The 27,374-nt window shown below is 40.5% G+C and overlaps 1 protein-coding gene across 4 annotated transcripts in view; it reads left to right on the top strand.

Moving 5' to 3' along the window:
- Positions 1 to 27,374, top strand: part of gabbr2 (gamma-aminobutyric acid (GABA) B receptor, 2) — a 935,143-nt gene that overhangs the window by 755,871 nt on the left and 151,898 nt on the right. For all 4 annotated transcript variants that reach the window (XM_048520955.2, XM_048520937.2, XM_048520945.2 and 1 more), the window contains one exon: positions 24,428 to 24,488. In XM_048520955.2, the coding sequence (XP_048376912.1) occupies positions 24,428 to 24,488 (61 nt within the window). The remainder of the gene's footprint in view (positions 1 to 24,427; positions 24,489 to 27,374) is intronic.

The following is a 27,374-nucleotide window of genomic DNA, read 5'->3' as shown; positions in this document are numbered from 1 at the left end:
TAAAGTTAACATTCAGGTCAATGACCATATTTCAGTTTATATTTCCTATTTACAGAAACTTTAGCATTCTGCCTTCAGTGTGGTATTCTGTGTTTAATCAGCAAGTTCTGAGTTTGTTGATGAATTTCTGAATGCTGTTTGGTTGACTGTTTGAGAACTCAATTCTGAAGACAGGTCACTGACTCAAAACGTTTTCTCTCCATAGATGAGTTTTTCCAGCAATTCCTTTTAGTTTCAGTTCTCCATTGTCCTCAGTTCTTTGTTTTATATTGGTCAACTGTTTGTTTGGAACTGAGTTTGTAAAAAATTAGTGACAAACCACTCTGACAAAAAAAACACTTCTTTATTCCTACCTAGAGCACAATGTTGGTAGAATGTGTTTTAACTTGCTGCTGCCATTATATTTTAAGCAGCATTATATTTTAAACATCACTGACATCTCTCCACCCTTCAGAAAAATATTTGCTATCATCTTAAACTCTGATCATGAAAACCTATGAATGTAAAGGCATTTGTGTAACAAAACTTTCATAAATTCTATGTACAGAAATGACCTAGTGTTGGGAGTTCCTGCTGACAAAAGTTTTAGTTTGTGTGGAAATTGTAGTTTGGGAGTGCTGCCAAGTATTGGAGCTAAATTCTACTTAGAGTTTGAATTTTGGATGCCTCATGGTTTGAACTGTGGCCTAACTGGTGATGAGATATGGTCTGCCTGAGAAACCTGGAAACTGAGTATAATAGATTAGGTTTAAAGTAGGGGCCAGAGAGGGTGACAGAGATAGGGAGGGATATAGTGGCCTGAGGGGGTGACAGAGATAGGAAGGGATGTGGGGGTTGGAGGAGGTGCAGACGTAGCGTGGGATGTAGGAGCCAGATGGGGAAACAGAGATAGGGAGAGGTGTGGGCATTGAATTATTTTGTGGAGATAGGGAGAAGTGTAGGGACTGGAGGAGGTGACAGACTTAAGGAGAAGTGTAGGGACTAGTAGAGATGACAGAGATAGGGAGGGCATAGAAGCTGGAGGAGGTGGCTGGGATAGGGAGGGTGTAGGGGATACAAGGTAGTGACAGAGTTAGGTAAGAATTTAGGAATTGGTTTGAGGTCTGGAGGTGAGAAATAAGAACATAAAGACATGAGAAATAGAAACACGAGTAGACCATCCAGCACCTCAAGACATGAACACCAGTCTTGAGAGTAACTGTAAGAATACCAAGACAATGAAAACTTGAGGATAACAAGACCCTCCAATAATTATCCTTCAACAGCATCAAAGGCCATGACCACTTCTCCCTCACTGCATACGTTGCTTCATCAGTAAAGGGTGTAGAGATCGGCCTCTAAATAAGAGTCGACAAAGCAACATCCGTCTTGCAGTAGGTCCAAGAAGGTGTGAGCATCCCACACCATCAGAACAGCTAAGAGGCTGAGACTCCACATGACCATCACAGTACAAACCACAACCTATTGCATGGAAGAGAACAGCAGCGTCTAAGTGTGACCTTGAGCATCCCATTGACAGACAACATCACCAACAAGGACTCCAAAGGACTGAGCAGAGGTGCTCGCATGGCTTTGTGACAGAGAGACAACTGGCACTGGCAGGTCACATAATTTATCACCCACCATTTGCCCACCAGGATGCAATACAATGGATGCCACAAGATGGAAAAAGAAGCTACGGCCAGCCAAAGAAGATCTAGCAAAGTAAATTTAAGGAGAATTTCATAAATGGGATACCCTCAGGGCTGGAATGAAAGGAATTGCAATGGGCAGAGGGCATATCCCACATGGCACTGGAGAAACAATCTCTAAGCCATATATATATTTTCTTATTTCTGTCTTGCTTTCATTCTTTCTTTCCCTGGTCCTTTCGGTTTACTTTGGATATCCATAGCCCAAGACAGTCCAAGCAATGGAAAGACATAATGCTATTTATTAAAGGAAACCACATTTCAAAAACCCTGCCCGCACAATCATGTGAATCCATTAATTTGGACTTGACCAAAGATCAGATTAGCACAGATGATCAGCCTGCTCTGTCCCAAATTCTGGCCATTGATCAGATGACCTCCTTTCTGAACTAGCTAATTGTGTTGTGAGCCAAGTTTCTTCAATACACTTACCATTATAAAGAAGCTGTGCATTCCAACATTTACACTGTCTCATCTCTGGCAAATGATCAGTTTGATCACTGGCAAACATTACAAACATGTGCCATGTTTATCATACTGGTTTGATCAATTGTCTCAGAAGGATTTGCTCTGCATCCTTGGAAAGTGACTTATCCCTTGGTTTTAACAAACTTTGACCTCAACTTTAGCTTGCTCATACTTTTCACTATTTTCATTTCATCTAATTAACTGTATGATATTTACATAGCACAATTCTATGGCAATCACAAATGCAGCTGATAAATAGCTCCCGTTACCACATCTGATTGATTGACCATGTCTGTTTTAAAAAAAACTTCAGCTTTTCCAGTTACTGTGACAGTTAGTCCATTGCTACTGAATTACACAATGTGGAAGTGCTGGAGTTGGACTGGGTGGACAAAGTCAGAAGTCAGCAGGTTATAGCCCAACAGGTTTAATTAAAATCACAAGCTTTCAGAGAGCTGCTCCTTCATCAGGTGACTGGATTGCCTGGCACTGGTTCCTTTTGAGGAGGAGTACTGGAAGAGGCATTAAGCCCCTTATTCGCATCTGCATTGTGTCTAATATTTGTTTCAGCTATATGGCAATGGATAGCTATGTTTTACTTTTCATCAATATGGGTGACTCATGCATTATTAGCTCAAAATGCATACAAATCACCAGCAAATTGAATAGTTAAGTCTATAAAGTAAGCATGATATCAATCAACCTTCACGTCATACTTTAGGGCTTGAATTGATGTCAAATTGTTGAATTGTGAAAAGTTACTAAATTTATTACAAAACACGTCGCATTTCTAAAGCATGAATAATTTGCAAATATATAGAAAGATATTATCAATAATGCTACAGTTGGGTTTAAATACTTTACACAGCCTAAACAAATTATAAATGCTTAAAATAAAAACTGGTTGCTAAATTAATCGTAAATTGCTCTGCTTAGTTCTGGGAATTTACTGCCAGGATCATCACCAATCTGTGTCGCTTCTTTCTCATTATTCTTGACCTGTTGCTCTCTATCTGGACAAACTATTAATGCCTGTTGTTCACAGTTCACAAAATGATGGTTTGATGCAATTGCAGTGGAAGTCAAATATGAAGTTTGCAAGCAAGTATGATCTCAAACAACAAATGAGAATGAAAGAGAGCTTTCAAAATGCAGAAAGTTAACCTTTAGTGATAATGGGAACTGCAGATGCTGGAGAATCCAAGATAACAAAGTGTGGAGCTGGATGAACACAGCAGGCCAAGCAGCATCTCAGGAGCACAAAAGCTGGCGTTTCAGGCCTAGACACTTCATCAGTTAACCTTTATCCTGGTATAAATTCATATTAGAACCTGTTTGCATGGTGAGATTAATTTGCTCTGTGTCCTATTTTTAGCGCATTAATAAATGTTTAATTCCAGCCTGTGCTCAAATAACACCACCATTAACTTTTTTAATGCAATATTGAGACCATACAGAAAATACGCTGGTTTGATTTTTACTGGAGCTGATTTCCCAAGTTTATGTTTCCTGTGGGGAATTTTGCCCAGTTAAATGGCAGATGGGCTAACAAGAGAAGTCATGAAGTATTAGTGTCAGCATCGGTTCAGTTCGTGGCACTCTCAGCATTGAACTAAAAAAGTTCTGGCTTTAAGACTACTGCAGCATTTGAGTGTACAAATGAAGGCTGACACTCACGTGCATTATTGCAATGTTGGAGATGCTGATTTTCTGATCAGACATTAAATTGAGGTCACACATGCCTGTTCGGATTAATGCCAAAAATACCATGATGTTATTTCAGAGAAGAGCAAGGGAGTTATCCCCACTGTCATTGCCAAAGTTTATTCCTCAATCAATGTCAGAAAAACTGGTCATTGTTGCATTGCTGTTTTTGGGAGTTTGCTGCGAACATATTATTTTGCCATGCTCCCAGCACTGCAACAGCGACTACATTTCAAAAAATACTCCATTAGTAGTAAAACACTTCTGAGACGTCCAGGGATCATGAAAAATGTATTCTGTATGTCTTTCTTTATGGAGGAGTATCAAGGACAGAATGCTCATAATCTTCCAATGTGCATTTATCATCATTGCAACCCTGGAAAATTAGGGTTTTTTTTAAAGTCCAGGCTGCACACAAAACAATTTCCCCAGCAGGAGAGTTAATCACCAGAGGACACAGATTCATCATTATTGAAATAAAGAATCAGAGCGATGATTAACTTTTTATGAATGCCATGACTTACATTTATCAGGAAAGCACTGCTTGAAAATGTGATTGAAACAGATTGAATAATAGTTTCCAAAATGGAAAAAAAATTTCTGGGCTACAACAAGAGAAGCGAGACTAAGTGGATATCTTTCTCTAAGATTAAATAGGGGCATAATGGGCCTATTGGACTCTTCTCAGAACCTGAAATTTAGCTTATAATCTCAAGCAAACTGAACCATTCCAACCAAGATGGAACATTTTGGCATTGGTAGGTGTATTTCAACATGATTGGAAATGATATTGGGTACGACAGGAAGGATCACTACATTAAAACAATGGAGGTCCGAAATAAAAACAGGAAATGCTAGAGAAACTCAGCAGGTCTGGAAGAGAGAAAACATAATTCACACAGAGGGTTACATTGAGCACTGGGGGTGTGGAATTTTAAGTAGTTATTTTATGTTGGCTTTGCTGCATAAAGTTTGTAACAAGCTTGATAGCTTATTACAAACAATAAAGTATGTAAAGTGGACTTCCGTGTTCATCTCCAACTTTCATTGCATATTTTTTTCTGAATGGCCTAGTCCAAACTTGAGATACAGCAAACACGTTTTGATCATTAAGCTAACCCAGCTTACCCAATTTCTTACAGAATTTATCCAGCACGCTATTGAGCCAAATGAGACAAAAAAAAATTCCAAGTTTGACTCCTGGTTGGTGGTGATTGAAAAATAGGAAAATGGACTTCCACTTTACAGCACATCTCACGATGGCCTCATGTCTCTGTCACGATACACCCATTGTACAATCTTTAAAGTTTGGCTACCATTATAATGTGGGGAACACAGCAACCAGTTTGTCCACAGCAAGTTCTTAGAATGGTAATGATAATGACCAGATCATGAGATTTTTTTGTGAGGTTTTGGGGGTCAAGCATTGGCCAAGGCATCAGTGAAAACTGTGCTGCTCTTGAAGATTGTGAAATGCTATCTTTTATGCCACACCGAGAGATGATAGATTGGTCACATCTGAAAGACAGCACCTCCAAAATGTGATATTCCCTAAGCTTGACTTTGCTCAGGTCCTTCAGCGGGACTTGAATTTTCGGCCTTCTGCCTCAATGGTAAGAGTGCTATTAACTGACCTACATCAGGAACTAACCTGATCTCAGCAGTAGGTAAACTAAAATTGAATTTTTCTGCCCTTCAAATGGAAAATAACAATCTTACAGGGTTCCCACTCCTGGAGGCCCATTTCAAACTCCGTTGAGTTATTGTTCAATAGTCTGTGGGAGCTGATACACTTATGATATCTCAGATAAACTATTGGAGAGCAGCTGATGTCTGTACAATAGCACCTCATGACGGTGAAAATATATTTAGAAAAGAAGAATAAATTGGCTGGAGAAAAAAAATTAAATATACTACTTTATTTATCATTGTACTGCAAGGGATCAGGACAATACCTTAGACAGCTCTTTGCAAATAACACTTGTTCCATTCCCTCTCAGGTTTAAAGTTCTTTTGGTTTTGATTTTATTGATTTTGAAAGCCAATCATGTTCTTGAATTGTTTCTGCTTTTATCCTTCGGATATTTAGCATCATAGAAATAATCTTGATTACGTCATCTTTTCAACAGCCCCTCATTCTTTGAAAATTCCACGATAATAAAAAATGCAATAAGTGAAACATTTGATAAGAGGTATGACTTTGATTTAAAAGCAAATCACAGGGGAAAATTGGCCTTCTCATTTTTGCCTTACTCACAGTGTTCTATGTTTTCAATTCAGAAGCCCAATATTTCTATTTAGCACCGAATGGAATTTGTGTTTCAAGTGATTTTCAGTGTTTAACCCTGCAGCTGTAATGATTTTTAATGCATTATTAGCAGAGTTGCCATTGCAGCACTTGGTGATTGAGACAGTTATGGTGTTTTCTACTGAGCATTTAAGGGAGGCAATGTTCATGTGGCAATATTGCGAGATTTAATCCAGAAACTCAGCTAATGTTCTGGGGACGTAGCCAGAAGTTGCTGGAAAAGCTCCACAGGTCCAGCAGCATCTGTGAAGAGAAATTAAAGTTAACGTTTCCGGTCTAGTGACCCTTCTTCAGAACTGGGAAGTGTTACCAAACCTGAAACATGAACTTTGATTTCTCTTCATATATGCTGCCAGACCTGCTGAGCTTTTCCAGCAACTTCTGTTTTTGTTTCTGATTTACATCTGCAATTATTTCAGTTTTTATTTAACATTGTGGGGATCAAGTTCAATTCCAGCCACAACAGGTGGTAGATTTTAATCCAATAAAAAAATCTAGAATTAAGAGTTTAATGACCATGAAACCATTGTTGATTGTTGCAAAAACCCATTTGGTTCACTAATATCCTTTAAGAAAGGAAATCTGCCATCCTCACCCAGCCTGGCCTACATGTGCCAGTTCCTCAGCAATCTTGTTGACACTTGAGTGTCCACCGGGCAGTTAGGGATGGGAAAATGAAGTGGCAAAGCTAGATGAATCCACATCCTGTAAATGAATAGAACAATAGTTATTATCAAAGGACAATGGACATATTGGAGGAAGTGAATGGGACCACATAAGAGATCGTGCCAGATTCAATACAAATATATTTTAAGGTAATTGCAGGATATTGACAGATCCTTTAAAAATATTTACCGCTATGTTGAAGTGCAAAACTGTCTCATATGGAAGATGTATCTGATAAATGGTGACTTTTAAAAATATATGTCTTATTGGAGCATCTTGTTTCTGAGAACACCTACACCTTGGAACATGCAAGTTTCTCAAATCAAGTGGGTTTGATGATGTATAGTCTGTGTGATTTTCGGGCAGGATAAATGGTTATGGAGCTGAAATGACATTAAGCTCATGGTTCACATTTCTATGTTAATTAGGTTAAAGATACAAAGGAAATATCAATATACATTTCAGTTAATGTCAATAGTATCTCCACCCTTCCAGCAAAGATCTGAACTCATTTTTTTATTTATATTCGTTTTTGTTTATTGTTCATTGCTCTAATTTTATTCCAATTGTAAGTTAACATTACCATTCTCCTGCATGAATCTGCAGAATAAAATTAGGAGCAATGGATAAAGTATTTTTAAATTGAAAGCTCACCTTTAGTGAGACTTTTCTTTCAACAGAATTCCAGATTTAAGTATTCTGGGACTTTCTCTATTGAGGTGGATTAAAACTTCTCACTTTCAAGAGAGCGTTTAACTTGCCATAGTTACATAATGTGTGAATAACTTTGAAGTCAACTGTGACTCAATTGGGAGCACTGTCACATTTGAGTCATTGGGTTAAAGTTCCATCTGAGACCTAAACACAATGATCAAAGGTGTCACTCCAGTGAAGTACTCAGGATATGCTGCATTGTTGAACCAAGATCCCATTTGCCTATTCTGGTGGATGTAAAGGAAATCCCACTGTTCTGAATTAAAGAATAGCAGGGGGCTCCTGACCCAAATTCATTACTCAACCATCACATCAACAGACTGTCTTGTGAGAGTTAATTTTGAGGCGATGTTTAACCTCGAAACAGTGTTACACAACCACTAGGTGGCACAATGTTCCCATGTGCACAAATGCTGCATTTTCAAGTGAAACCTCTCACCAATGGTTGCAGTTCAGGCAGCTGCTGGTAAGGAAGATGGTTAATAAAACGTAAATAATGTACATATTATAGTATGTTGAACTGAAACACCTTGTGATTAAGGTGCTATCAACTATTGCATGGTGGACAACCAAATCATGAATGATTTATTGATATGAATTAGATTGTTTATTTAGAAACCAGACAAAATACAAAGCTAAATGAAAAATAAGTGCACAAAAACAGTATTAAAGTATAGTTTTACCAAAGACCCTGCAATGCCTGGCAAAACAACAATACTTGCAGCTCATGAGTGGGAACGCGATTTGGTTTTATGAAGTTGAACCAGATATTCTATGTAAAGTATCTGCGACAGGGCTCAAACCTGCAATCCCCTGATAACATCATGATTTATTACAGAGAGTCAAATCCTTTATCCACTAGGTTATATGGCCACTCTTGAATCATTTGATAAACAAGACACTCAACTTGCTTTGTCAGTGATTAATGATGATCTCATCTATGGTCAAGTGAAAATCAACACTGAGAGATTTCCACCTTTGACTATTTGAAATGATGTCAGCGATGACTCTGCACATCTTTGATCGACTGTGTATGTGCAGAGTGAACATTAGTGCTGTCTGTGCTGATGGCAACACAAAGTGTTGTTCAGCACAAATCCTGTTGTCACTTTTCTTGCATTTCAACAATGGCTACCCTTTAAAAGTAATTAATTCTCTGTAACGTATTTTGAGATGTCTAGTTGTCCTGAAATGTGTGGTGTATAATCCATGTTTTTCTTGCTTGCTTTCTTTCTTTCTCTGTCAGACTTCAATGCGAGAAGATAACAAATGGTTTTGTGATTGGAGCGGTTAATGACAGGGGGATATAATGGACCCTAGGATACTGTGCCATAAAATTACATTTGCTTATATTTTCTATAACTTCTGAAAAGAAAATGCAACAACAATGTTTATTTTAAGTGTAGTATTCAAAAGTAAGAATACATTCAGACCAGAAGAAGAAGATGCTGTCAAAGATAATAGGAACTGCAGATACTGGAGAATCCAAGATAACAAAGTGTGGAGCTGGATGAACACAGCAGGCCAAGCAGCACCATAGGAGCAGGAAACCTGACGCTTCGGGCCCAGACCGCAGTGCTTTCATAAAGAATACTAGAATGAAGCAGATGATAGGAAGGAATAGTGAATGAAAGTATGCTTTGAAGCCAGGTTCTGAGAACTACTACCTTTTTGGAGGTACTGAGCACAGGGTACTTCAGAATGATGGACCACATGCCCCATTCTCCTTCTTCCCCCCACCCCCGCCCATTGCCCTTGCTGCCCTCCCCCAACATCTCTCACATTCCTAAATGCCTCTCCATTTTAACAATCGGGAAACAAGAAGTGATCAACTGACAGGTCTTTCAAAAAAAGGAATTCAGTGATAAAATCAGTTATAAGCAACTCTGAGCAGCATTATTGGAAACAAGTTTCCAGTCAATCTTTTAGTTGGCCTGTTTTGGGAGACCAAGAAACACAACTAAATTACCCTAAAAACATGTATCTATAAAGTAAGTGATGACAATGTTGCTGTTCACTGATTTAATTCAAGTAGCCAGTTCAATGGAAAATAACATAATTACACAGTATCAGCTGTAAGTTTACATTTCATTTAGTTGAATGTTTAACTGTTTTGTAGCTGTCATATAAATTAGGGATTTCAGAAAGATTTTAATTGGGCTTTCAGCACACTGCAGACAATTTGATTCCTACAGACACAACTGGGTTGTGTTGCCAAGTAAATTACTCATCTGTCTGCAACCTTTACTGGTCTGATATACTTAGGCACACAGATGACTGTAGATGTGACAAAGCCAATCAAGGTAATGTTCAGTGTTCAGACTGAAAATCAAGCTTCTGAACTCTGTTTACATCAATAAAAGATCAGTTTTTCACTGAAATTTATAATTCGGCTCAAATGAAGTCAAACCTAGATGGGAGAAGGAACTAGGATATTCAAGGGCTCTGAAGAAGGGTGACTGAACCCAAATCATTAACTCTGCTTTCTCTCCACAGATGCTACCAAATCTGCTGAGTTTCTTGAGCAATTTCACTTTTTGTTTCAGATGTCCAGCATACACAGGTGTTCATCTTTTTTTTAATTAAAGGTTGTGTTACTTTTCAGAAGCAAGTCTAGATCATTTAAATATGACAAGAACAGAGAAAGAAGTTAAAATGGCATAGAAGAATGATTTATTGTTTTCTGCATTTATACCGGTGATCACACTTCAAAAATTTTTATTGACCACAAAGTACTTTGGGACACACTAAGCTTGTGAAGGCCACAAAAAAGTGCATCAGTAAAGGCAAACTACGACAGATGCTGGAAGTCTGAAGCAAACAGACAGAAAACTGAGTCTGGTATGGCTCTTCCTCAGAACTGAAAGGGGTTAGAAAATGTCCTTTTTTACAATGTGGTGAAGATTAGTGGGAAGCCAGAGGATTGGGAAGCCTTTAGAAACCAGCAGGGAATAACTAAAAGAGCAATAAGGGAGGAGAAGATGAAATATGAAAGTAAGCTAGCTGGTACTATAAAAGAAGATAGCAATAAGTTTTGTTTTAGGTGTCTAAAAGGTAAGAGAGAGGCAAGGGTGGACATTGGACTTTTGGAAAATGGGGCTGGAGAAGTAGTAATGAGGTAAAAAAAGAAATGGTAGAGGAACTGAATAGGTACTTTACTTCAGTTTTCACAGTGGAAGGCACCAACAGCATACCGGAACTTCAAGAGAGTCAGGAGGCAGAGGTGAGTGTAGTGGCCATCACTAAGCAGAAGGAGCTGGGGAAGCTGAAGCTGCAGGTGAGTTCCGCAGTAGAGTTCTGTAGGAGAACACTGAGGTGATTGGAGAGGCATTGGTGGTGATCTTTCAGAAATCACTGGAGTCAGGAAGGGTCCCAGAGGACTGGAAAATGGCTAATGTAACATCCCTGCTTAAGAAGGGAAAAAAGTGGAAGAGAGGAAACCATAGGTCAGCCAGCCTGACCTCACTCATTGGTAGGATTTTAAAGTCTATTTTTAGAATTCTTTGAGGAGGTAACAAGCAAGTAAGACAAAGGAGAGCCAGTGGACATGATCTTTTTGGATGTTTAAAAGGCCTTTCAGAAGGTGCCACAGAAGAGGCTGCTAAATAAAATAAGATGGTGTTAGGGGTAAGGCACTGACATAGATAGCGGGTTGACTGACTGACAGAAGGCAGACAGTGGCCATTGACATTTTAGCAAAATAATTTTAGCCAAAGTATTAATGTCTTAATTGATTTCTGAAGAAGTGTTTAGTGCCTCTTGTTTTGAATATCGATGAAAATAGCTTCATTTTTAACACTGGCAATGTTTAAAACAAAAAGAAACAAAAATGAAATTGATCCACTTGTTACAAAGACTATTACTTTAAATCCACCATAGTACCTATATCTCTGTAACTGGGATACTTGGAGAATGTTCCTAATTCTGTTGGGAGACTGAATGTCATTTAATCCTCTGAAGGAGTAGAAAAGATACTATGGGCAATGAAATACACTTGTCCATACAAATAGTATCAGTGATAATGGGAACTGCAGATGCTGGAGAATCAAAGATAATAAAATGTGAGGCTGGGTGAACACAGCAGGCCCAGCAGCATCTCAGGAGCACAAAAGCTGACGTTTCGGGGCTAGACCCTTCATCAGAGAGGGGGATGGGGTGAGGGTTCTGGAATAAATAGGGAGAGAGGGGGAGGCGGACCGAAGATGGAGAGAAAAGAAGATAGGTGGAGAGGCAATGGGAGAGAGATTCCCTGAGGTTGGTCCGGAGGGAGGAGGGTAACTTCTTCAGGTTAGGCATCCCTGGAAGAGGCTTCGCAGTGAGGTTAAAATTGTATCAGTGATAATGGGAACTGCAGATGCTGGAGAATCCAAGATAATAAAATGTGAGGCTGGATGAACACAGCAGGCCCAGCAGCATCTCAGGAGCACAAAAGCTGATGTTTCGGGCCTAGACCCTTTATTCCAGAACCCTCACCCCATCCCCCTCTCTGATGAAGGGTCTAGGCCCGAAACGTCAGCTTTTGTGCTCCTGAGATGCTCCTGGGCCTGCTGTGTTCATCCAGCCTCACATTTTATTATCTTGGATTCTCCAGCATCTGCAGTTCCCATTATCACTGATACAATTTTAACCTCACTGCGAAGCCTCTTCCAGGGATGCCTAACCTGAAGAAGTTACCCTCCTCCCTCCGGACCAACCTCAGGGAATCTCTCTCCCATTGCCTCTCCACCTATCTTCTTTTCTCTCCATCTTCGGTCCGCCTCCCCCTCTCTCCCTATTTATTCCAGAACCCTCACCCCATCCCCCTCTCTGATGAAGGGTCTAGGCCCGAAACGTCAGCTTTTGTGCTCCTGAGATGCTGCTGGGCCTGCTGTGTTCATCCAGCCTCACATTTTATTGTCCATACAAATATACTATTTACATTACATGTTCTTCCTCCAATATGACACATGGTTAAATTAATTGCATATATAGTGCAAGCTCTATAACAACTTCATTAACAAAATAAAACCTACTCAATAAATTTACATAACCTCTGAGACCTTGTGTCACCTATTCACATTTCACGCTAATTTTGCTTTAAATGAAAAAACTTTGGAGATTGATTTCCCCCAACCGAAATTTGTCACCAGGGTAAATGACCTGTCTCATCGTTTTTCAGTTCTAATATTTTACCTTTAAGTATTTATATCAGGACAAAATTAAGGAATAATTTGACCAAGTACGAGTTTCCATAAATTGTGTATGTCCAAAATTCGGTCCTTGGCCTGCACACATCATTCCATACTTAAACCCATCTTGTGACAGATCGGATCATTGATTTTACACATCTCCATAGAAAAGGTTCATTCTGTGTATCACCTCTTCAAGGGAGTGCATTAACATTGAAGGCTAGGAGATAGCATCTCATGTGGGCTATCCCTCGTACAGCATTGGTCTGCCAACAGAAGCTGCATAAAGTGCTGCCTCTCACAGGTTTAGTGTTGTCCTATAGGATGCTCCAATATTTCAAAGCATCTGTGCAAACTCCGAAACACTGAAGCACTATCAATGCTCAAAGGACGTTCCTCAGGATTCCTTTCAAGCTGCTAGATATCATGAGAGACTTCATTACACAACATTCAGATATGACAACCTGATGGAAACCTTTGGAGACACTTAACGTTTGTACCATGTGATGTTAGTGTATTGTCTCAATAACTTTTGCTTTTTCTTTAATGGTTAGTAGGACATATAATGCGTAGATGTGTGAAGCTGGGATCTCTTGAAGTTAGCTAGAATGCACTCAGATGGATAAAGAGACATTAAGTCAGCAACACAAAAACTCAAGGACTGTAAAAGTAACCAGGTGCACATGTGGTTTGCATCACGCTGGCCAGATTACCAACAGAACGTGAAAGATTTAAACAAATTCCAAATCCAAGCTATTTGCCCTGGAAGTAGGTTTTAATTTAGTTCTCCCTGGCCTCTCAGAATTGACAATGTATTTCTCTGGCATGGTCTCTTGTCTAGCCCTCCTGTCCAATGTCATCATGCTCCTCTTTATCCTGAGAAGATTATTGTTATTCTCCCATTTCATCTGGATTCAGGGCAGTCCACTGTCTTGTTAGCACCAGTTGTGAAGTGTGCAGCACGTCATAATGATGCAGTACCCCCTTTCAGGTCTATACTGCCAGCCTCTGCGTGACTGGCCCAGGCATCGAAACCTCATTTTAAAGAGGCTGATGATCTTTTTCACTTGGTGGTACAGTGAGCAGTGATGTACATTAATGCTGCATCAGTCTAGCTTGTCATGAGCCACGTTTGGAATGGGTAACCCTTCTTTCCCAGCAGCCATTCCGGTATTGGCCATGAATCCTGAAATGGGGCAGGAACCTGTGAGTTCTCTAGTATACAAGCAGCATAATAGTTCCCACAATTTCTCATGCAGTCCTCCAGAACTTGTCATTGATGGTAACATATAATTTGAGCATTAATAGATTAGAAGTCTTTTCTATTGACAAACTCCACAGGCTGGTGATAGGACTTTCTCAAAGCAACATGGGTCCAGTCAATAGCAACTACAAGAGGATGGTAGAGAATTTCACTGCCTGAGTTGCTTGACTTTTCTCATCAAGGGGGAAGGATATGAAGACCAGTCCTCTGAGGAAAATGCCATCACCAATGATTCGAGGATGGGATATGTCATACAGGGCGCCAGTTGCCATATGAAATGAACTAGTGGCATAAACGTTGACAGCCAGTAAGGTGGAATTGTCACACAGTCCTTCTGAGTGCAGTCCTGCTCCAGCAAAGGGCACAGTTCATTGATGATGGGCCAGAACATCCTTAGCCAGTCAAATAAACGTAAATCCAGCAGATACTAGAAATCTAAAATAAACATAGCCAGTGGTAGACCTCCACAAGTCTACCAGTATCTATGGAAAAAGAGATAGAGTTAACGCTGAGTCTGATGACCCTTCTTCAGAATGTTCAGGCGTGTCCTTCTGGACTTGGACCGTTAGCCAAATTTGCTGACTTTCTCCAGCACTTTCTGTTTGTTTCACTTAATCTGTACTTGCACTGTCTTTCAGTCACTTGAAGAAAATGGAAGTGAGCTCTGTAGACACAGGGTCTCAACATTCTCCTCCATCTCCATGATAGATCTTCACCTCTGAAGATTTTTGTTTCTCCCTCTAGAGGCTGTGTGGCAGCCACTGGAAATTATTGGTTTTGCTAGCCTGATAAAACAGTAATTGCCCTCTCCGTCAACAATGTGTTTGGAGTTTCACAAAATCCATTCTGACTCCAGCCATGATGGTTTCCACGTGAGAACCCGAGCAGATAATCTGTGAAGACTGTCGGAAAGGTAATGCAATTATGTTGAATGAGCTCTAGAGCCCTTACGTCAAACACAATGAAGCCTAATGTTTTGTCTCTACACAGTGCTGTATGGCAGCTTCCCAATAAGGTCAATGTCATGCCTCCACAAGGAATTCTATTCGACTGATAGATGCACAACAAATATTTTCATGTTAAAGTAGAAATAGAATTATACTTGAAATCTACTATTATATCATCCAATCTACCCCGCTCCCAAAGAAAAGTATCCTTTCCACGTGACAGGACAAGCTTTTGCATATTATAGTTCAGTTGATGAATCTGGCAGCAGCGTAGCATTGACTTCTGTCACTCGCTATGGAATGTATTTGTGAAATAGGAACTTAAGGTGCCACTTTTAAACACCATGTTCTCAATGTCATATGGAAGCAATTGCTGTGCACAAATTAAGGACCATAATTATGATTTTTAATGCATTTTTATTGGACAATGAATGATTTGCTGATGAAGGTCAAACTGAAGCCCAATGATTGGCATTACTCACTCAGTGGAAGCATGATGACTGCATATGCCCCTAGTATAGCCTGATACTCCAAAGGTTTTATTCCTTGCTCCAAAAGAAAGAAATAATAACTGTCTCTGCATACTTTGCACTTGTTGTCAGCCACTTTGTCTCATTATTGCAGTTGGCTTTCATAGAATTGTAGAATTCTTACAGTGCGGATAGAGGCCACTGAGCCGATCCAAAGAGCTTCCGACCCAAACCCACTCCCCTATTCTGTCCCCATAACCCAGTGTTTTCCAAGGCTAATCCACCTAAGCTGCACATCTTTGGACTGTAGATGGAAATCAGAGCACCCAGTGGAAACCCACAGGGACACAGGGAGAATGTGCAAACTTCAGACACTCAGTCACCCAAGGCTGGAATCATACCTGTATCCCAGACACTGTAAGACATAGGGAAAACCATTAGGCCAGCACCTTCCATCCAACCTCACAAGGTTCTAACTTTGTTTTTGTGTGAGTCACTTGCACCTTCCACCTATGGTTCCCAAATTACAGCCCATCCTTCATGTTTGCTTGTGTGTTTCTGTCACTCTCAACCCCATAACTTTTCAGTCTCCTTCTGTCTCCATTCAGCCCCTTTACATAATTATTAATGGCCACTTTACTTTCATAGCCAGTTACTTTGGAAATTCACATGCATTATTGACTCTTCACTCTTCTCAAATAGAGGGGAGTTACCTGACTTATCCTGATCCATTTGAACACCCCCTTCAGAGCTCCTCTTACTCTCCTATCTCCAATTGCCCCTTATCAATTGTCACCATTCCCCAATACAAGGGGAAGTCAGCTCCCAGATTTAAGTTGCCCACTTTCCTCAAGTTTCCATGGACTGCACATTGGTCATTATTAAGCAACCATTCCCCCTCAAGAATGGATGTGTCATGAATTGGCCTAAGAGCAGGCATGACGATGTAGTGAGGTTGGTAGTTTGCCAATGCTAACTTGCCTGAATGAAGGGTCAAGAGAATGGTGGTCATGGAAATGCAGGGACATATTGTTAAGAAACATTTATGTACATTTATGTGATGGCCAGGACAGGCATATGGTGAGCTGGTCTCACTCTCACTGGTTTACATATTGTGTATTTCGGACTAGTTTGTCAGCAGAGGAAAGGAGAACTGGAAGGTAAGTAACGTGAGGTAGAGCTTTAATCAGAAGAAAATGAATGGAATTATGTTAGTCATTACTCTGACAAGATCCTATAGTCATCATTTAAGACTCAAGAAGAAAAATCAGAAAAGTATTGTCTGAGGCCAAAAATCTGACATTTTTCTTTTTTTTGTATTTTCTCAACAATCTTGTCATTACTTATGCTATACCAGGAGGAGAAAATTCCAATCCTTATATTAAATCTTGATATAACATTTGCCACTCTTCCATTCTGATTCTGTTCGTCCTGAAAACTTCTAATGATCTAATGTATTTAGCTCCTTGCATATCCGAATTATGGGTTTACCTGACTCATCAAATATGATTGCACTGCTTCCATTTTAATATAGCTTGCATTTTCAGACCACAAAAGTTTGTGGTGTATTCACACACACAAGCCTGTTTGGAACTGAGGTCCAGGAGTAATGCAGTAACAGTGAGCGTACTGTGATGTTTTTGCAAATCGGGATGATGTACATCTGGAGGTGGAACTTGGAGATAACGGTATTCCCATGTGTGTGCTGCTCATGTTGTTCTCAAGGTTGTGGATTTAGAAGGTACGATCTCAGTTGATAAGTTGCTGCAATGCTTCTCGTAAAGAGCACACACTACAACCATGTTGTCAGTGGTGAAAGGAATGAATAATGAAAGTGATGGAAGATTGTTAATTAAGTAGTCCACTGTTGTCCTGGACACTATTGAGCTTCTTGAGGGTTGCACTCATTCATGGAAGTGGGCATTATTCCATCAGAAGCTCGACTTCTGTCTTGTAAATGGTGAACAGACCTTGAGGAGTCTGGACATGATTTTCTCGCTTGAGGATTCCCAGCAGTGGCCTGCTTTTCTAAGCTAAAGTTTTTAAATGGCTGGTTCAGTTCAGTTTCTGGATGTTGATAGTGAGGACATTTACTGATCTCATTGAATGTCAAGGAGAGATGATTAGATTCTCTTTTGTTGGACATGGTCACTTAATGGCATGAATCTTATTTGCCACTTATTAGTCCGAGCTTGAGTAGTGTCCAATTCTTGTCACATAAGGACACTAGCTTCCTTAATATCTGAGCAGTCACGAATGGTGTTCAATATTGTGCAGTCATCAGTAAACATTCTTACTTCTGACCTCAGGAAAGAGGGAAGGTCATTTATGAAGCAGCTGAAGATGGTTGGATCAAAAACATTATCCTGAGGAACTCCCGGAGAAATGCCCTTTAAATGGGTCACAGACAGCCTTTTGGCTTTGTAGCAGCAGGCCCAGGGGCTGGGGAAATGTACAGGCAGAACTTAGGAGTCTCGGCACATCTTATCTGGGACAGCCCTGTCATGTTAATCGAGGGAATGGACCACTGTCAGATCATCAGGCCCATCTGCAGAATGGAAGATGGAGTCGGGGGGGGGGGGCAGAGCAGCCATTGCTATGGGACAGAGGCTGAGCAGGTTAGCTGTCAGGACTGGGGCTGCAGGCTCTGAGAAAGGATGCAGTAACTGAGGGGATATGAGGCAGCAAGATATGCAAGGTTGGAGTGGGGATACAGTAAAACATGCTTGAGAAAGGGGTAGGGTGAGACCATCCACTGTCAGCAACACATTGGATTTAAGGAGTGGGACAGTGAGTTACCACAGCTGGCATGATTGCTTTATGTGCAGTGCTGAATGGGAAGGCTAGGCAGGTTGAATGGGGACTTGGGGAAGTGTGAAGCCTGTGAGGTTAACAGTATGGGCTACTAGGAAGAATGTGGTTGTTTGAGGGGGTGGGGCTGGTGTTGGGGACTTGTCACCAACATGTTCAGGCTGTGGTCAAATGCCACTGCTCAAGGAGCACTCTCTGTAACCTTCCATTGCGCTGGAAATTGAGAGTGTACAGTGGGGAAGGAAACGGCTGTAAGCTCACGAGGAATGGGCAGGATAAATATCTGGACCTGTGAGACAGGAGGCTGCAGCCATCAAACTTTTGAAGGGAAAGTCCGCAGGTCACAGGACCATGTACAGCACACAAGCACATAAGCTGTCCAACTTGCAGTCCTCTGAGCATTAACCCTCTCTATATGTTACACCTCCCTGGCACAGCCCCTGCTGAACAACATGTGATAGCTATACTTTTATGCAAAGAAGGAGTCAAACATTTGGGATATTGAAGGTGGGGGACCAAATGGGACAGGCTGACCCAGTACTGTACATATAGTATACATTATTCCACTGCTTCAAGATTGTGCAATCAGCTCTCAGCACAGACCTCCATTCACAGAAACTCAGCTGTGGATATGAAATATTGCTGGATGATGTGGTGATACATTTCATTCCTGGGCTGTTGGGTGTACTGAGGGCATTTCTGGGGGAGACATGTTGAGGGCCTGTCGGCGATAGACTGGGGTGGACAAGGTCAAAACTCCACAATACTAGGCTGTAGTCCAACAGTTTATTTGAAGACAAGCTTTTGGAGTCCCAATCCTCCTTCAGGTGTCAGTGAGAGAGGTGACATCGGACTCAGAATTTATAATCAAAAGATCAAAGGGTCATAGAACCGATGCAGTATTGAACAATCCAAAGGTGGTTGTTAAATCTTTAATCAGTTAGAACGGATCAGTATGCAAATTCCCGAATTTCTTTCAAGTCACTCTCCCAAGATAACGAAAGGTTTTATCAGTTCCCTCAGTGTACCAGAGGTGACACTCAGGTCAGACAATGCATTTTAGGTGTGAGGCCTTGTTTAGAATCTGGCTGTGTATCAACTTCAAATCAGATTGGTTTTATTTCCAAAGTAGGAATTTATAAATGCCAAGTTGTCTACAAATTGTGTGTGTGTGTGTGAGAGAGAGAGTGCACAGTGTGGTGAGGGATCACCTGTAGTGCGACGTGAACCAAAGATCCCAGTTGAAGCCATTCTCATGGGTACCGAACTTGGCTGTCAGCCTCAACTCGCAACTCTGCATTGTTGAGTGTACCGAACTCCGCCCTATTCTGAGGCCGAACGCCCTTGACTGCTGAAGTGTAGCCTGACTGGGAGAGGACATCCCCGTCTAGCAGTTGTTGTGTGGTGTCCATCCATCCATTGTCATAGTGTCTGCATGGTTTCACCAATATGCCATGCCTCACCTCGGGGCATCCTTGCTTACAATGTATGAGATAGATTATGTTGGCCAGTCACATCTGCCACGCATGTGGTGAGTGGTGTTCCCACATGTGATGGTAGTGTCCATGTCAATGATCTGACATGTCTTGCAGAGGTTACTGTAACAGGGTTGTAGGGTGTTGTGGTCCATGTTGTGCTGAAGGCTGCGTAGTTTGCTGTGTTCAACCCTCCAGAGGGCCGCTGCCGTAGGCTTGACATGTATGCACAAGCCAACAGGGAATGCATAAATGCCAGATTCGTCAGTCACACTCACATGATAGCACAAAATGTCACCAATGCAACACCATCCATGCTCTCAAGATCAATCGCAACACTGCCATCAAACCAGCAGACAAAAGAGGAGCCACCATCATTCAGAATAGAACGGCCTACTGCAAAGAAGTATGTAGACAACTGAACAACCAGGAACACTACAGACAACTGCCTACCAATCTCACCAAAGAATACACCATGAACTCAGCAGACTGATCAAGCCTTTTGATCCAGTCCTTCAGAGTACCCTGCACACTACTCCCATCCTGCATAACCCTCACCTAGGGAATTTGACTGCCTTCCAAAGATATGCAAAGCCAACACTCCTGGACGTCCCATCGTATCGGGCAATGGGTCTCTGTGTGAGAACCTCTCTGTCTATGTTGAGGGCATCTTGAAACCCATTGTACAGGGAACCCCCAGCTGCTGCCGTGACACCACGGATTTCTTCCAGAAACTCAGCACCCATAGACCAATCGAACCAGGAACGTTCCTGGTCACAATGGACCTGTCAGCATGCTACACCAGCAACCTCCATGACAGTGGCATCACTGTAACAGTCTCAGCACTCAATATCACCTGCTGCCAATTTCCAGAAGTCACCTCACAACTCATCTACGTGGTCTTCATTTTCGACAACCGATTCTTCATTCAGACACACATAACAACCATGGGGACCAGATTTGCTCCCCAGTATGCCAACATTTTCATGCACAAGTTCAAACCAGATTTCTTTGCTCCACAGAACCTCCAAACAAAGCTTTATACCAGATATGTCAATATTTTTTCCTTTTGGACCCATGGTGAAGAACCACTGAAACAACAACATAGTGATATCAACAAGTTTCATCCCACCATCAGACTTACTATGGATTACGCTTTAGAATCAGTCTCATTCTTGGACACATGCATCTCCATCAAGGACAGGCATTGCCAACCACTGAGCCAATGTGGCACCGTTATTTTGGAAATCCGCTGAGTGACCAGTTTTGAGAACGGTTTGTGATATGATGGGGCAGACTTTGTACGTGAGAGATGTCATAGGGGTGGTGTAGACAACTAATGAGGTGATTATGGTGAGAGAAGATGAGAAATCTCATTGGGTGTCTCAGCAAAAAAAAATCTCCAAAAATCTCAGCAACGTAAAGACTGGCGTAACTATTTCAGCAGCCTGAGATTAGCCTACATGGAAAGTCCATTTAAGAGAACGTTGGAGTTGTAGGAACAATTCCCAAAACATTCACTAGTTTCTAGGGCATAAGATTATTTAGTCACAGTAATCAGCATGATTTAATCAGAGCCAGTCACATGCCAAAAACTTTCCTCCTCTGAGAAATAACTTCTATTACCTTTAATGAAAGGTTCTTTGGAAGACACATTATATTGGGCCCCACTTTGTCTTTTTAATCAACAGCACAACTGAACAACATGGGAATCCACTCTGTGACTGGTTTTCAAATTCTTTTCTGATATTTACAAAGAGTTGATACTTAAATGAAGCTAAAGCCTGAGCCATGCTGTTGTTTTAACCCATAATGATGTTCCTGCTGGTTTTGCATCTAAGTTAATGTGTCCAGAGACTGTTGCAATGAGTGAATTATAAATTAACCATTGATTCCTAGAATAGAAACTATAAACTTTTAGAGACTTTGACAATTTAATTTCAACTGATGTAGAAACATGCATTAATCCAAATGAAGGAATAGTCAGATCTTTAAACTAAGATTAAGAATGAGTTACTGTTTTCAAAACCTAGGTTTTGCATTAGTTTTGCCACATTTGTTGTGTGAAGCTCCTTTATCCACGTTTGAACAAGTGCCAGCTTGGACCAATCAGTAATAGTAACATTCCCTCTGAGACACTAGCTGCATCATTGTCAGTATTACTATCTTCTTGAGGAGAGAATGTTAAATTGGAGCCTCCATCTGCTTGTTTGTGTGACTATAAAAGGTTGCATGCCAAAGTTGCATGTCTCTCAATCAAAACTGTTATGACATATTTATTAGTCATTCCTCTTCTACTGTTTATGGGATTGTATGCTGCTTAAAGTGGCTGTGACATTTCTTACAGAACAATAATGTCACTAAAATAAAAAATAATCAAGATTTACTTGATATTGTTTATTCATATTTATTGATAAATGGAAACACTTATTTATTCTGTCTCAACCACACTGGATATGTCCTCCAGGGTAGTTCAGTGAATTTCTTTAGCTTGTATAACCCCTCTTGGGTGGAATTTTGCCCTTCTAGGAGGAGGCCGGAGAGGGGACGGGATTGGGTGAGTTGCATCTGGAGTGAAACTCGTTCCCCTTCATTTCGCCTCTGCAGCTAAATGCAGTGTGACAAAGTCCGTGGGCGATTTTTCCAGCTGGTCAGCAATTAATGTCTGTAAATGGTCAGCTAATGAACACTTAAGGGCCCCGCTACACTAGCGATCCAATACAGCCTTGCCCTTGGGCAGGAGAGTTGTTTAGTTTCCTGACTGATGCATCAGAACAATTTACTCACCACGTTTAGAGGGGCCTCCACATGACCCAATCTGGGCCATTGGGGACCTATGTGGTGGGCAAGGGTATGAGCTCTGAATGTTACCTCCCTCACTCATTACCCTTACCCCAACCTTTCTTCCCTGTGACCCTCATATTGCAAGTAGAAGGAAAAAGCGCTAACCTTCTCACCAGTGGGCTGTCAGAGTAAGTAGTGATTGGAGTTTAGGACGCAGATTTGCCTGATTCGCAAATGTTGAGTTGCCTGATAGGATAGGATATGTAACCAATAGCAAACTACTGCATTCTTGGAAATTGTGAAACAAGCACAGAGATGCTCAGTGGCTTCATACTGTTTGAACTCCAGTGCTAAGGTCTGTACCAGCAGTCGCTCTACCTGGGCATCAAAACTGGGCTGCCAAGCGTCACCGCATCACTTTCTCAATCAAGAACCACTCAGCAGGTCTGGTAACATCTGTAGAAAGAGGAACAGAGTTAATGTTTTGCATCTTTCTTGGAATATATCACACTAAAGACATTAACCCTGTTGCTGGCCCCGAAGATGCCTAATACACACACATTTGATATTTTGTCAAAGAAAGGGATATCCTGGACATGAACTGTTCCGAATTTAAAAAAAGAACTGTGGCACAGCTTTATACTTTGACCAAGATCAAAGTTAAAAGTTTATTACACAACTGTTGATTTCCCATGCCTATAGAAGGACCTATTGTGTGGTCATGGGTTAATGGAATTAAAACCCTTCCGTTTATGATTGATGAAAGTAATCCATTCAACAGACTCTCCACCATAGAACAAAATGTTGTCTGCTGTGACTTCCACCTTGAAAGGACTTTAAAACTTAATTTAGAGCTTTTTTCAAGTTACAGATCTTTTAAATCAGATGTGTTCTTTTCGAAGATCCTTAACTTCAAAAGAATTGGGCAATATCAAAACACAGATGTGACGTATACTGATTTCGACAGCCAAACCAAATGTTAATATTGATGTTATTTCCACAGCTGTCATTTGATTAATACAAGTGGACACGTATTCAACGTAATGTTTTGCAGATAAAATTGTGCAAAGTTGATTTCCGCTTCTTCCAACTTTCATCATATAAGATACTTCCATTTACTCTTTCTCTGCCACAATCTGTGCTAAACTGGCTGATCTTAATCAGGGTAGTGTTAGGGCGCAATATGCAATGATATTCCTGGGTTGAGGAAAGAAAGGATTAGAAAATGCTGGAAATTCACAGGAGGTCAGGTAGCTGAGTGAAGGAAGAAGTAGAATTCATGGTTCAGCTCCACAAATTCTATCTGAACTCTGCTTAGTGTTTCTGACATTTTTCTTCATTATTTATGCTTCCAATACCCCCAGTAGTTTTGTTAGAAACTCTTGAGAGAATCAAGTTTTATGGGGAATAGGCAGGAAGGTGGATATGAAGATTATCAGATCAGCTATGATATCATTGAATGGCAGAGCTAAGGTAATGGGCTGAATGGCCTATTTCTGCTCCTATGCATTTTGTCTTCTAGTAGCCTTTGAACAGTCTGAGAAATTGAGAGTTGGTTTGGAAAATATGGCAAGATCAGTAGTAATGAGATTCTAGGTATCAAGAAAAAAATGACTGATTCCACCACCAGAATGTGATCCATTCTTTCTTTGAAGTTACTTGCCCTGAAGATGTAAACCAAGTTCTTATTTATTTTGCCATACCTGAGTTTAGTTTCTAATTTTATTCAAATTTGCTGTTTCCTATTTGTCAGAGATCAGGATGCTTATGACTTATTAGTGTTGAAGAAATGTTGTGTCTCATGAAAATTAAGTAGGGAGTATTTTTAGTCGTGAGTAGTCAATTAAATCCACATTAAACTTATTGGATGATTATTTTCCTTCTCTTTATTTCCAGAAACTTTTTACATTTTGATGTGCTCCACCTTTTTGAAATTATGTTATCATTTTGTTGACAGGGGCAAGTTGTGTTTAGAAATGGAGAGCGAATGGGAACTATCATATTCTCACAGTTTCAAGGTAAGCTGATGGTTGTGAACAGTTTCTGAACATATGTAAACATATACTTTCCCGCATAGTTTTTTCCAAAATCAGTAATGTTCAGTGGCTCCATACTAATTGAACTCCAATGCTAAGGTCGATGCCAGAAGTAGGTCTACCTTGGCATCTAAACTGGGCTTCCAAGATTCACCACATCATTTTCTCAATCATCCACAGCCAGGGACTGGAACCTTGAAACAACTTGTGCTATAATTGCATTGTCATTCATGTAAAAAATATCACTTTTCTTTATTTTTCCCTTCTATTGTGCTTGGCTCTCATTTATCCATTATGTTTATGTATAGGACAAATGAGGACAAGAAGTACAGAATGTTGGTGTAAACACATGGGGCTCCTTTATAAAGGCAAAACTGAAGCTGGAAATCTGCAATACAAACGGAAAGTGATGGAATTACTCCAGGTCTGGCAGCAGCTGTGGAGAGAGAAACAGAGTTACTGTTTCAGCTCTACATGAGCCTTCTTTAGAAATCACGTTCTGGGTTTTGAAGAAGAGCCATGTTGCTCTCAACCTGTTAACTCTCCCGCAGATGCTGGTAGACTTGTTGAGTTTCTCAAGCACTTGCTGTTTTTTTTGTAAATCAAAATTCATTATACTGGCCAAAGGCAGGCAAAATAGGTGGAGGAAAATCAAGGTACAAAGATAGAAAAGTGAGGCCTAACACCATTTCTTACTCTAGGGTTTCCAGCCTTGATTCTTCTGAAAATTATTATTACTCTACCACATATGGATGCTGGGATGATCTGTATGGAAATGTTCCCAATTTCCCTTACTCAATCCAAAGCTGGCATCTGGGAAGTCAGCTATCTTGCTGTCCCCCTCAAAAATGATATATATTTGAGACAACAGATATTTACAATTTTGAATCATGGCAATAAATTATCTCTTTTTAATGCTAATGTCATTGTTCCAAAAAAAAGGTTTTTAAAAAAACACTCTGCTTTGATGGTTCTGCTATTCACTTTGTCTTGATGGTCATATTCTGTCAACCATACCATGAAAATCATTCTTGCCCCAGTCGAAGAGGATTGTCATAAATAAAATTATATTTCATAAAAAAATGGAGTGACTAAATTTCAGTGTCCTTTGCTATCATTTGAAGAAATAGTACTGAAAACTTTACAAAATATGGCAGAATATTTGGAATGCGATTTTTACTGCTGACAAGCCTTCAAACCTATTCATATTCAGCAGCAGTCTAACGCAGGAGCTCATGGTCTCCTACCTGCTGATCTGAAGTCACTGATGTGTGTGAAATGCGCTGACCCAGCCATTGCTGACATTTCTCTTTTATGCTTTCAACCAACTCCAAACAAGTGAGTATTTAGGTTATTTGAGCAAATCTTCACTTGACATATATAAGGCTTGTAGATTTAAGAGAAAGCTTACATTAATACTGTGAACGCTCAGATATCACAGGTAAAAAAAAACTCAACAAATCCTACTTGACAGAAAATAATCCAGGGGAAAGAGAATAAGAAAGGCAAGAGCACTTATTAAAGATACTTAGTCATTCACCACTAAGGCTCCCAAGACAGCTTGTCACTTCTAGTCATGTTGGTATTTTGGCTTGAATATTCTGGGTGTATGGGAGATGCAGAGATCATGCACCTAGGTTCTGTCCATTCTTGGTGGCCCTTGGAGTACTGCAACAGAAGTCTCTCTCATAAAACATTGGAAACACTTATGATTTAGTCATGTGTGCCATAAGTTCAATGAATGCAGTTTATATGAAAAATTTGAACATAGCTTTTTAAATGTTCAAATTTCTTGTGAACAATGTAGTCAAATCACAATTTGCTGATATAGATCTATTGTTTTATAATGAAACAAAATTAAAAGAAAGTGTGCTCATATATGGCTGTCTTCAGAATTCAGTCAGTGACTTGAGAGATGCTCAGATGAGAATGTTCAACAGAAGGGTTGCTGGGAGGATTAAAGTGTGCACCAAATCTATGTAGCACAAAAGCAGAAGGAAATACAACATCATTCTCAAATGATAGAAGTGTCAGCTTATCTCAAGATAGCCCTGCAGAATGTCATTATAAAAGTACCTTGTAAAACATAATGAAAAGATTTGATTTTGGTTTGAAGTTGATCTCTCTTTGTAGCATTCCTCTCTTCCATTCAAAAAACCTCCTCCTCTCTCCCACTCCTGCTGTGGCCTTCCAATCTTTCCCTAGTCTTCCTGTCATTCCCAAACAAAAAGAAACCTGGATCCCAATGCAACTTAGCCCCATTCCCAGAACTGCTCCCAGTCCAGGCCCTGGCCAATTCCCACTCCATGTGCAAGCATCTTTTACAGCCCTCTGCTCCGTGCCACTCTCTGCTCCTGCTCTTAGCGCTGGCCTTTGTCCCAGGGATCCCAGCCTTCCTGCCCCCTTCTGCCAGCATTGCATGTGCTGGAGGTGACATAACTGTGCACAGCTCGGTGACGTCATTGGTACATGTACCGATGTTTGCTATAGTCTGCTTCATCCCAGTCTGCATTTGCACATGCTTAATGGCCGTCACTCACAATTATAATAGACTAAGCCCAGTCCTGAACCTGAGCTGAGCATCAAGGATAAGCCACATCCCTTTTCAGTATGTTGTACAATAAACTGGAATAAAGTTCCTTCTTTAACCCAGTCTTCCTACATTTGCTGAGATGTTACGTATGTTGAAGCAGATCCAATTCGCAGAGGACACAAGCCAGATTGTTTTGTGTTGCAGACCCGAAAGAAATCCACAAGCTAAGTAAAATATGATCTTAGATTAACATGACAGCATTTACTAGTAACTCTTACAGAAAATAGAATAATTCAGGATGTCTGAATCATAATATTTATAAATGCACACTGTAG

The sequence above is a fragment of the Stegostoma tigrinum genome, chromosome 2 (assembly GCF_030684315.1).
Source record: "Stegostoma tigrinum isolate sSteTig4 chromosome 2, sSteTig4.hap1, whole genome shotgun sequence".
In the NCBI taxonomy this organism is placed as follows: domain Eukaryota; kingdom Metazoa; phylum Chordata; class Chondrichthyes; order Orectolobiformes; family Stegostomatidae; genus Stegostoma; species Stegostoma tigrinum.
This window is presented reverse-complemented; position numbering and strand designations above follow the sequence as displayed.